General features: G+C 41.3%; 1 protein-coding gene across 3 annotated transcripts in view; it reads left to right on the top strand.

Moving 5' to 3' along the window:
• The window catches only part of AP2B1 (adaptor related protein complex 2 subunit beta 1), an 87,805-nt gene that overhangs the window by 11,134 nt on the left and 63,890 nt on the right, over nucleotides 1-12,781 (top strand). For all 3 annotated transcript variants that reach the window (XM_032215834.1, XM_032215833.1, XM_032215835.1), the window contains exons 3-5: nucleotides 1,270-1,375; nucleotides 1,998-2,133; nucleotides 3,813-4,058. In XM_032215834.1, the coding sequence (XP_032071725.1) occupies nucleotides 1,270-1,375; nucleotides 1,998-2,133; nucleotides 3,813-4,058 (488 nt within the window). The remainder of the gene's footprint in view (nucleotides 1-1,269; nucleotides 1,376-1,997; nucleotides 2,134-3,812; nucleotides 4,059-12,781) is intronic.

The raw sequence follows: 12,781 nt of genomic DNA on the forward strand, positions 1-12,781 counted from the left end.
AAAGCATTTAGTGAGAACTCTCACAAAAATATTGCTGCCGTGGGGTGGACCTGTATGTTCACAAAATGACAGTCTGGTGAATGTGCCTAATTGCAGAGCCATTTACCCAAAGAGGAACTGGAATGATTGCACCAAACAGCTTCTGAAAGAAACTGAGCCCTGGGCTTCCTGAGCCTCCGTTCCTGGCAAAGAGGAATTCATTCTTTTAACAGCAGTTAACTACTGCATAAGGCTGAAGAGAAAGGGTTCCTTCCTTCACGCTGAGAGCCGAGGTGGTGCAGTGGTTAAATGCAGCACTGCAGGCTACTTCAGCTGACTGCAGTTCAGCAGTTCGGCTGTTCAAATCTCACCGGCTCAGGGTTGACTCAGCCTTCCATCCTTCTGAGGTGGGTAAAATGAGGACCCGGATTGTTGTTGGGGGCAATATGCTGACTCTGTAAACCGCTTAGAGAGGGCTGAAAGCCCTATGAAGCGGTATATAAGTCTAACTGCTATTACTATTGCTACACTGTGCAATTAACGTGTGAAGGTCATTCTTGTAGCCAATGGTCAAGGTAACCTAACCTTCACTTTAAAAGCAATGCATCTGCTATAGAGGTAGCCCTTGTTTAGTGGCCGATCCATTTAGTGACTTCACAATTCAACGGTGGTGAAAAAGTAACTATGACTATAAAACTTTGTGAGAAAAAAAACCTTTATGACTAGAACTGCGATGATGCAGTGCTTAGAATGCAGTATTGCAGGCTACTTCTGCTGACTGCCGGCTGCCTGCAATTTGGCAGATCGGATCGCAGCAGACTCAAGGTTGACTCAGCCTTCCATCCTTCCAAGGTGGGTGAATGAGGACCCGCTATGCTGACTCTGTAAACCGCTTAAAGAGAGAGGGCTGCAAAGCACTGTGAAGCGGTATATAAGTCTAAGGGCTATTGCTATTCCTTCCCTTTACAATCCTTGCAAGTCTGTAAAGCAAAGCTAAGCTGAAGGAAAAGTGTAAAAATCTTGATGTTTTCGTTTAGCGACAACAACCAAGCGGTCCATCCAAATTGTGGTTGCTGAATGAGAACTGCCTGTATCTGTCATAATAATTAAATTTTTGGATCTTGACAGATTCTGAGGACCGCCTTAGACAGAGTTCCTGATTCTAAGGGCAAGGATTTCCTGGATGCCTCTGTTGTCCACTGCTAAAAGCAGAATTCGTAGTTGGAGGGGTTGAATTAGTTTGCTCTTGCTGAACTCTTTTGACTGTGGTCCTCATATGTTTGTCTGCAGGGGAAATTTTCGAACTGAAAGCTGAACTCAACAATGAAAAAAAGGAGAAGAGAAAGGAAGCAGTGAAAAAAGTCATTGCTGCCATGACAGTGGGGAAGGATGTCAGGTAACATCTCTCTAATGGCTTTCCTGTGCCATTTTTCCCACTTCTTCACCCAAGTATAAGTTTTAATGAGACAGAAGGGGAAAACCATCAAATGCCTAGGAAATGTCTCCATGTTTGCTTTTCCCAGTGTTTAAATGGCATGCCATGGGCCATCTACAAAGATCAGTCATGCCCCCCCCCCCCAGATGTTTGTCTTAGATTCTAAGGCTTGTGATACAGTATGTGCTCTGCAAATGAAACATGACTATCTGAAAACTTAGAGAGTTGGTGTCAGATGATGATGAGTTTTCTTGGTGAGATTAAGGCACTATAGGTTTCCCCTTATTTTATCTGTATAGCAGTATTTTCTCAACCTCAGAAACTTCAAACTAATTGGACTTCAATTCCCAGAATTCCCCAGAGAATTCTGGGAGGTGAACTCCACATTATAAATTGCTGAGGTTGAGGAACACTGCTCTACAGTTATACTATGCATTAGGTTGGGCTGAGAGAGTCTTAGATCCAAAGTCACCAGGAGTTCTTTAACGAAATGGGGTCTTAAATTTGAATCTCTCTAGTTAATATTAGCCACTGCCATCAATCTCGAAATTACTGCTTTAACCTGGCTGTCCTTCTTGTCCAGTTCCCTTTTCCCTGATGTGGTGAATTGCATGCAGACAGATAACTTGGAGCTAAAGAAGCTGGTGTATCTCTACTTGATGAACTATGCCAAAAGTCAGCCAGATATGGCCATCATGGCTGTGAACAGTTTTGTGAAAGTAAGTTGCAATATTTATGTGTCTTTGCTGTACTTCAATAGCAAAATAATAATTTGATGCTAAATTTCTGCATATGTTCATATAGTAAATCACCCATATAAGTATAGGAACAGCGTGATGGCAGAGATATGCATGAATTTCAGTAAGCGCTCTTTTTTAAGTAGATATACATTTTTTAACCCAAAATAACTCCTCATTTTTATCTCTTTGAAGAAGTTTAGAATCACACACACACGTTATTCATTCATTCATTCAATATCCCATCTTAATTATTTTTATAAAAAACTCAAGGTGGAGAACATAATATTCTTATTTTCCCCACAACAACAACTCTATGACAGAGTAGGCTGAGAGAGAGTGACTGGCCCAAAATCACCCAGCTGACTTTAAATGCCTGAGATGGAACTAGCACTCTCAGTCTCCTGTTTTCCAGGCCAGCACCTGAACCACCACACCAAACTGGCTCTCAATATGATTCTTTGTATTGTTCTTTTAGAATACAAATCAAGTAAGGCAGAAAAAGTAAATGACTAAGTTTACACATTGTATAAGCCCACACAATGATAATTTATTCAGCAAACAGTTGAGCAAACTAAGTTTAATGTAGTATGTAAACCTATCGAGTTTCAAAATAATCAATCGGAGAAAAAAACCCAGCATGCTCTGTAAAGATTTGAATCCAGGTGAAGTACAACATTCTTGATGGATATTACAGTGGCTTGGCTCACACATGCTCCAAATTCATTTTTAACTAGATCATTTGGCTGGGTGTGTGAGTGGGTGTAAAAGGCTTTGCACAACATCCTAACTCATTACATTTTTATTTAGAAAGGTTCTTACTTCCTTTCCTTCCCCTCCCCCTCCCCTCCCCAAGCTTCCAAACGGCAACCTTACAATGGTGCTGCTCTGTCCTAGCTGACTTTCTCAGCTTCTTTTCTACCTGATACTGATTGAGTCCAGTATAGTTAATTGCCAAGCCATTGATTTCCTAGCTGCTGATGTAATTTTACTTGACAGCAGAAACTATATTGAGAGAGTCCTTTCTTTACTGTCAGACATGGGTGGGAAAAACCGCTTTTGAGCAAAATGGATTCTGTTCCATTTGGAAATCTGTTATCATTTTTTTCAGGAACTAGAAAACTTAAAATTAATCACAGAATCTAAGGATTCTGTTTAAGGGCTGAATGCATTTCTGATTAATACATCTAATTCAGTCCTTGCTCCTGATCAAGATCATTTTGCTTCTCTCCCCAATGTACCCCACAACATAGGTTTGGGGGGGGGGGTGTTTCTCCTTGAATCAACTTTCCACTTATCTGCATTAATGGTTATCCTTTTCCTGGCACAGTAACACTTTTCTAATCCTTTAAAGGGGCAAAATTATTTTGTCCTTTTAGAGGCAGATAGGACAAGGGCATTTTTGGAACTGCTGCTATTAGGTATCTGCAAAATGTTCCAGAGATCTCCTGTTATATTGTTTGTTAGATGGTTTCTCAGAATCATGGCAATCCACCTGTTCTAAGAGAGATCTCTTGTTTTCCAAATAGAAATACTCCAGAACATGGAGTGGTTTGTGATGTTCCAGGTATAGTTTGACCCAGAATAGGAAAAGCTGGATAAAATTCCTAATGTTTGTTGCATAGAGCCCATCTATATATTTACTAATTTCTTCATCCCAGGACTGTGAGGATCCCAACCCCCTCATCCGTGCACTAGCGGTGCGCACAATGGGATGTATCCGCGTGGATAAGATCACCGAATACTTGTGTGAACCTCTCCGGAAGTGTCTGAAGGATGAAGACCCGTATGTGCGCAAGACCGCTGCTGTCTGTGTGGCCAAACTGCATGACATCAATGCCCAAATGGTGGAAGATCAGGGCTTTCTGGATTCATTGCGTGATCTCATTGCAGACTCCAACCCCATGGTAAAGTACTAATCCCATTGAAATTGGCTTCCTTCAAATAACAGGTGACATACTGCTTGGTTCTGGGAGAAACAGGAGCTTAGTGGGAGATCCCATGCTTTGCAGACGGGAGACCCTAGATTAGAAGTAGTCGTTTCCAGTTATTGAAAACAAAGGAACATTGAGTTGCTAACTGTGAGGGGTATATTTAGTTTAGGACCTTCCAATCTGAGCAAACAGTTTTAATCCCTTTCTTATACCAAAAGGAAATTACATGCATTTTGCTTTTTACCCTCACTTGGTACTTGCCTCTGACTTGTTGATCTTCCAGTTTGAAATGCAGCATGGCATGGGTCCAGGCTATCTGAGAAACTAGCTCATTCCAATGGAATTAATCTGCTTCCTCCATGCTGAACAGAAGGGGCATGGTGCATTCCCCATCATCAGCCAAGGAACTTTTTGCCCCCAGAGGTCAGATCTGCTCCCAACTTTCTGGCCTTCTGAAAGGCCTTGAAGGCATGCTCAGTTTTATTTTAATTTAAATATTAGATCTGTATTTATTATTTTATTTTTATATGACATTTTATTCAATGTCTGAAAGCCGCCTAGAGTTAGCTTAGTGAAATGGGTGGCATATAAGTTTTGATAAATAAATTTATACTAAACGTTTAAGGAACTGCGGTGGTACACGGTGGCGCAATGGTTATTTTTCATTTTAAAATATATTTTATTCATTTTTCACATTCCATTTGCAATCACTTATATACAGGGTATTTACTATAAGAAAAGAAAAAAAAAAGGAGATAAAACGAACAAAAAAAGGAAACACAACTCATCATTCACAACCCCACCTAACCCTTCCATCCTCCATACACCCCATCTACCCCCTCCAACTTTCCTTTCTCCCTCTAACACTCCCCTCCTACTTCCCTTTCCCCTCAAGCCTTCCTTCTCCCCTTACTCCCCACACACCCTCCTTACATTCCCCTTACTCCTTCCTTACTCCTCCCTCTTCTTTCCCTCTACCTCCCTCCTTGGTGTATGCCTTTATTCGAGTGTTGTTTGATCTGATAAAAGTAAAATGAACCAAGGAAAAAAAAAAAAGAAAAGAAAAAAAAGAACCACCGTATATAAATACATTCTTGTTCTTATTAAGACTATGTTAACACCCCCCACCCACCCCCCACAAATCCCCATCCCTAATCCTCCCGACTTCCCAGGGCCCACACCTGGCACTACCTTCTGTCTAAAATATCTTGTATACATATGGATTAAAAAAATAAAAGTAATATGTCAAAAAAAAAGAAAAACAGAAAAAAAAGAAGAGAGAAGAGAAAAGAAAAAAAGAAACCACTCTTTGTGTTGATCTCAGCCCCCCATCTTTATCTATACTTAAATAGTATAAATCATTCTATCTATATTTTATTCTCGTCTCTTACTTCTTTGCTATTTACCCCAACCTTCTGTAGACTCTCCCGTTCCTCTTCCTAAACCTTATGATCCCTTCCGATAAAATTTAAGCAACGTGGTTCATGCCACATATTCAAATTACTTTGCAGAAGAGTAATCAAGCTTTCCCTTCTAGTAAAATTTAAACAGCGTAAATGATCTTTCTTAACCTCCTTTTCAAACAGTAATTCAAAATAATCTAACCAAGCTTCCCCTTCTTAGTAAAGTTAAGCAGCGTAGATCAAATATTACTTTACACAGAAATCAACTTCTATCTTAAGATAATTCCAACCGACTTTCTCTTCTAATAGGATTTAAATAACGTAGTTCATTCCACATGCATTTTACCCTCATCCCTTACTTGTCTGATATTTACCACTATCAAATTTATGCTAACATTTGTTTGAAATCTAACTCAAAGCAATTTCAACCAACTTTCCCTTCTAATAAAAGTTAAATAGCATGGATCATTCCACATATTCAAATAATACTTTCAGCAAGAGTCAGTTAACCTTCTGTTTTAAAATAGTCCCTTCTAACAAAGTTTAAACAACATAAATCATTCCGCATTCTTTTTACACCTATCTTAAGATAATCCCAACCGGCTTTCTGTTCTAATAAGCTTTAAACAACGTAAATCATTCCACATATATTTTACCCTCATCCCTTGCTTGTCTAATGTTTACCACTATCAAATTTATGCTAACGTTAATTTAAAATCTAGCTCAAAGTAGTTTCACCCAGCTTTCCCTTCTGATAAGAATTAGTCCGCTTTTTCTACCGGAGAGAGGTCTCAAACCCCCATTCAGTCCTTAACTTTGGCGAATATTTTGAAATGTCTAAATTCTCGATCTCCGTTTTTCTGCTTCTCCGAGGGAGGAAAGGCTACCCCCTCCATCTTGCAGCCACATGGCCTGCCGTTTGCCTTCTCCTTCCGCTTGTCTCTCCTCTCTTCCAAGTGAGTCAGGAAGTCCCGCCTTCAAAGTCCTGCAGTAGAAATCTTGAGCCTCCGAAACAGAGTTAAGACGAAATCTTTGATTCTCAAATGTAACCGTGATGCCGGCAGGGGCCTCCCATCTGTATCGAATCTGTTGACTCCTAAGCTCTTTAGTTAAAAAGGTGTAGTCCCTTCTTGCTTTCAACATCTGGAAAGGTATATCTTTGAAGACAATCAGGACCTGGTCATCAACTCGGAGACTGTTGTTATGAAACTTTTGCACAATCGCGTTTCTAGCTTCTTTTGTAGAGAAATGTATAATTATGTCCCTCGGGAGCTGTCGCTGTTCCGCTATCAATGAGTTCTGGCGATAGATTTTCCGAATCTGCCAATCAAAATTAAGTCCCGGGCTTCCCACCGCATGGCTGAAGGCTTCAGCAAAGGTCTGTTTCAGATTCTCTTGCTCCTTTTCACGGAATCCTCTGACTCTTATTGCAAATGCCTTCCTATTAAAATTTATCATCATAAGCTGTTGTTCAGTGTCTCTAATTTTTTGTTGTAAAATTTGAATATTGGTAGTCAAATTAAAATTAGCCTTCTCCAAACTTTCCAATTTGTTCTCTATTTCAGCAGAATAATCTGACAGGGCAGACACGGCTGCAAACGTGTTCGCCTTCATTTGATTAACTTTAGACTTTAAATCATCATATAGTTCCAATACAAATTCCTTAATTTCTTGTTTAAAATCATTAAACATTTTAAAGAAATATTCCTGTGTTAAAAGTTCTCCAGTAGATGGCATAGGAGACAAAGGCTGTGGTTCCAGTAAAAATTCTTTAAATTCTTTAGACACATTTGTAGCAGAGCGCTTCTTTGACCTGGGTGCCATAATAAATACACAAGTAAGCAGCGCTTTGCTCCCCTCTGTTTCCAAAGAAGAAGAGTTTATTTTGTTAAGGAGCGGTCTGCAGGAAGATAAAACCGGCTAAGTATATCCACTATCAATCATCCACGGAGAGAAATCGCCATTTTGAAATCCATTTAGACAAAGAAGTCTCTAAGACAAATGGTGCTGGTATTTAAGATAGTAATAAAAACATAAATCTCACAGGGGTGGGACCCGCCCGTATCGATTCTAGCTTGAAAAAAACTTTGTTTTGTCCTGGGGGGGGCTAGCCTGTCTGGGGCTGCCAAAAAAAAAAGGCAGCTGAGAAGAACTGGCTGGAGATAAAAGCTCCGCTCCGGCTGGATCTAATCTCTATCCACAGCCAAAAAAAGAAAAAGGCTATGGCTTACGAATAGACCCTAGCCTACAGAGCTACTCCCTGCCCCTTTCTTAGCCAAAAAGGGGTGCTATCTATGATCTTATTTAGATATACAGACCAGATCTCTGAGGAGCTCGGTGGAGCCCTCCTCGGCAACAGGCCACGCCCCCAGGAAGTCGGTGGCGCAATGGTTAGAGAGCAGTACTGCAGGCTACCTCTGCTGACTGCCCACTGCCTGCAATTTAGCAGTTCAAATCTCACCAGGCTCAAGGTTGATTCAGCTTTCCATCCTTCCAAGATGGGGAAAATAAGGACCCAAACTGTTGGGGGCTGATTCTGTAAACTGCGTAGAGAGGGCTGTAAAGCACTGTAAAGCAGTATATAAGTCTAAGTCAGGGGTGTCCAAACTTGGGAACTTTAAGACTTGTGGACTTCAACTCCTAGAGCTGGGGAATTCTGGGAGTTGAAGTCCACAAGTCTTAAAGTTCCCAAGTCTGGACACCCCTGGTCTAAGTACTGTTGCTATTGCTACAATGTTTAGAATGCAGTATTGGAGGCTAATTCTGCCACAGCCAGGAGTTCAGTCCTGACCGGCTCAGGGTTGACTCGGCCTTCCATCCTTCCAAGGTTGATAAAATGAGGACTCAGATTATTGGGGGCAATAGGCTGACTCTGTAAACAATCAGAGAATGCAGTAAATCACTATGGGGCAGTATATAAGTCTTAAGCGCTATTGTGATTGCTATTATGGCAAAGGTGAGCCCGCTTACACTGATCTGTTTATTAGAACTGAAAGGTGCTAACTGATTAAGGATTACTTCAAAAGATGCTTTTAATTTATCTTGGGCAAGACATTTTGGGGAAAAAATGGGCTGTCGTGAGCTGTAAGTTGGTTGTTCTAAATGGAATGTGGCACTAAACAAAAATTCAGCTTTCTGAGAAATGTTTTTGTTTTGTTTCACCCCATCCATTCTCAGGGCAGAGGCAGATACTATGAGCCTGCAAAGGGTTCTGGAACATCATGCGGGTTTTAAGCCATGGGTTGCTCAGTGTTTGATGCTTAAATGTGATGTTCTCGCTGCCTTGTCCTTTCATTTCTGGAGCAAATGAAGCTGACCAGAATACTGTCTCTATAGCCCAAACCTTCTTAGTAGTGATGTAAGTGTTGGCAAGATGCCACAAAATTTCCCAGACTCTGATTTGCAGGATGGGCGGGGGGGGGGGGGGGAACAGTAATTATTGATTTCCTTGTGGTTTTCCTGAGATGGTAGCACTGAAGTCTGGTTTTTGCTGGTTCATCCCTGACTGTTCTTCCCCCTTATAGAAAACCATACACCCTTCTGGTTTTCAGAAGGCATCTGTCTAAGATGCCTCCATTCAGATTTACTTGCATGAATATTGATGACTTCTCAGCAATGTTATCTTCTTGCCACAGTGAAAAGCTTTGTGAGTGAGCTGAAAGCCAACTTGATTTCTTTCTTTTTTTTAAATTTTGCCCACCATCCAGACTGCAGGTGGAAAGGAACAGAGGAGAGAAGAAACAAAGGGATTTGTTCCTTTTAAATGAAATGAATGATTTTGGCCAATAAAACAACCCACAAATTGGTTAAAGTGCAGATGGATTGTTGAACTCATGAATTGCTGAGCTGGTTATGCCCATTGTTGCACTGCTGCGCTATCGTAGATGTTTTGGATGATTTAGAAAGACAGGGAGATTGCTAGGAGGAGACTGTAACAGTAATGGATGTAAGAACAGAAGAGAATCTGAGGAAGCAGCATCCCAAGGGAAAGGACACCAGGTGGAGACAAAATGCTGAGAGAAGAAAGGCGATATGGTGCTGGTAGGAAAAAATAAATGTGGACAGAATAGCTGGAGAGCATCTGTCCAGGATGCTAATTTAGAACTCTTTTTGAAGGGCAGTTAGATTATTAATTTTGTAGAGAAACCATTTTGAATGGCCGTTGGATTTTTAGTCTTTCAGGTTTTCCTAATAGTTCCCAGGTAATATGCTTTATGGCAGTGACAGCATACTTTAGTTTGGCAAGATTCTGTCTGTGGGTGAGGAACCATAAAGAAGTCTGCTTGGAGGAATCATATATATCTTTCTTGGTTCTTGAAGCCTGACAGTTGGAGATTGCTGTTTCACATCATGCAAGTGATAAGCAACAAAAGCAAAAAGAGACCAATGGACATTAGCTTTCTGCTATAGCTTTGGTCTTCTGTAAATGTTCAGTGATGATGTACCCTGACCTCCAGTGCTGGACCTGACAGAGCAACTGAGTAAAGGGCAGGGTTGGATCAGAATTTGATCTAAGCCTTCTGTGAGTCCTCATTTTAGGAAACCTGAAGCACTTTGGACCAATTCTGTTGTAATTAACAATGTACCATTAGAGGGCAGCATGAAATTCTTTTATGGTCAGTGATTCCCCAAGTTATAAGGAAAATGTTATACTTAGCTTCAAAGAAAATTAGAGGTTGATCTATAATGTAGTGATTTCTCTTTTTTTCCTTCTGTCATGTTTTTATTTTACAGTGCCTTGCTCTATGTGTTCCCTTGCTTATAAGTGTTTTCAGGAATTTTGTTTTAACATTGTTATCCATCTCCATGCAATCATAGTCTTTGTTTGGCTTAAAAGAATAATATATAAAGCTTTTTTTTTTCTCAGAGACTAACCTGGGCAAAAGCATCACTCTTCCCATCCTCCAATAATATCTTCTTTAAACAACCTGGATGCTTTGAACTCCCATCAGTCCAGTTAGCATGATTAGTGGTTAAGGACTATGGACACTGTAGACCAAATAGTTGAGTTGGGGTGGACGTTGAAGGCAGTGTAGTCTGCTTTAAAGCAGTGCTTCCCAAATCTGGGTATGTTGGGTAAAAGTGATTTTCCTTTGGATAACTATGCATGAACCCATTACCCAATCACTACAAGATCATTTAAATCAGTGGTAGTCAACCTGGTCCCTACCACCCACTAGTGGGTGTTCCAGCTTTCATGGTGGGCAGTAGGGGTTTGCTGTAACTCTGCTTTATAAATTTTATAAAATAACATTACTTCCCTACTTTATAAATCACCATTACTGTGGAACTGGTGGGTGGTTAGAAAATTTTACTACTAAAAGAGATACAAAAGTGGGCGGTAGGTATAAAAAGGTTGACTACCCCGGATTTAAATTGACTTTAACTGATTGAGTAAAAAGTATTTTACTTACATTGGGTAAAAGGGATTTTCTGATAAGGAGGGACAAGGTTTGTGAAGCACTGCTTTAAAGCTTTGAAGTAGAAAACTGAGGTAGTATCTTATACTTCAGTCAGTGTCTAGGTTCATGTTGGAGAACCTCTGGCACAAGTGCCAGAGGTGGCATGCACCGCCCTCTCTGTGGGCATGCGAGCTGTCACCCTAGTTCAGCTCTGCTGCACATGCACACTGCCTCCCGCCAAACAGCTGGTCTTCGGGTCTCTGCTGCACAGGTGCAGGGGGGCGTGGGGGGGGTCATGCACACATGCACGGGGAGACACGTGCAGGGGGAGCACGCACCTGCGCAGGGGGTGGGACGCGTGTGAGGGGGTAAGCCGCAGTTGCATGGGCATGGCACATGGGGCTACGCATGTGCCCCATAGGGCCACAGAGACATTGCATTTGGGGCGTTTGGGTGCACGCATGCGTGGCTTTGGTCACTCGGTCCGGAAAGGTTAGCAATCACTGGTATAGGTTATATCCTCAAGGCCTTGAAGCCATGGCTACCCCAACTAGTCTGGGGTCCTAATGGGAATGTACATGTTGGAGGTGGCTGATAAACTAGAAGGCACCACACCTCCTCCCTGTGCACACTTTGCTCCCTCTTTCTTTATTCTGCTCAGTTTTATTTAAATTTAAGATCTGTATTCATTGTTTTAATTATTTTACATAGCATTTTATTAATGTCTGTAAGCTGCCTAGAGTCACCTTGGTGAGATAGGTGGCATACATGTTTAAGGAGCCGTGGTGGAACAGTCTTTGGATTCAGTATTGCAGATTAATTCTGCCACAGCCAGGAGTTCAATCCTGACTGGCTCAAAGTTGACTCAGCTTCTTTGGGTAACTACACATGAACCCAATACCCAATCATTACAAGGATATTTAAATTGACTTAAAGTATTTTGCTTATGTTAGGTAAAAAGGATTTTCTGATAAGGAAGGACCAAGTTTAGGAAACACTAGTTAAAGCTTCAGGTAGAAAGCTGAGATACTTCTTGTACTTCAGTCAGTGTTTAAATTATACCTAGTGATAAACCCTAAGCCAAGATAACAAAATACTTTTGGCTATGTTTATATAAGAGCCTTAACCACTACACTTTGCTGCAGTGGTGAAGGAATTAGGCTGGAATTCGAGAGACCATAAATTCTAGTTCTGCTTTGAGTACAAAATCATCTGTGTGGCTTTGGGCCTGTGACTCTCAGCCCTAGGAAGAGACAATGGCAAAATAAATTTTTAACCCACCTTTCTTATGTTTATAAATAACTGGCGTATAACCCGGCGTTGCTCAGGTATTTATTTATTGGGGGGAAATGTTAATGTTGGATTTTCCCCCTTAACAGAGGGAGCCCCCTTGGAGTACTGTGAAGCTGTTACCATGGCAACTCCACTGTCCTCTAGAAGCCATACAGCACAACAGGCTATATCTTAACAGAAACACACACACCCCGGGGGTGTTAAGGGTGTTACCCCCACAGTATTTCTTTCCAGTATCTGTGTACCAAGTTATCCAATTTCCCCACCACCACCCTGTAGAGCAGGGGTAGTCAACCTTTTTATACCTACCGCCCACTTTTGTATCTCTGTTAGTAGTAAAATTTTCTGACCGCCCACCGGTTCTACAGTAATGGTGATATATAAAGTAGGGAAGTAACTTTACTTTATAAAATTTATAAAGCAGAGTTACAGCAAACCCCTACCGCCCACCATGAAAGCTGGAATGCCCACTAGTAGGCGGTAGGGACCAGGTTGATTACCACTGCTGTAGAGTAAATTGGACTGAAAGAGACGCCTGGCCCAAAGCCACCAGCCAGCTTTCATGCCCAAGGCAGGAGTAGAATTCAGTCTTCTGGTT

This window comes from Thamnophis elegans, chromosome 4, assembly GCF_009769535.1.
Source record: "Thamnophis elegans isolate rThaEle1 chromosome 4, rThaEle1.pri, whole genome shotgun sequence".
Lineage (NCBI taxonomy): Eukaryota > Metazoa > Chordata > Lepidosauria > Squamata > Colubridae > Thamnophis > Thamnophis elegans.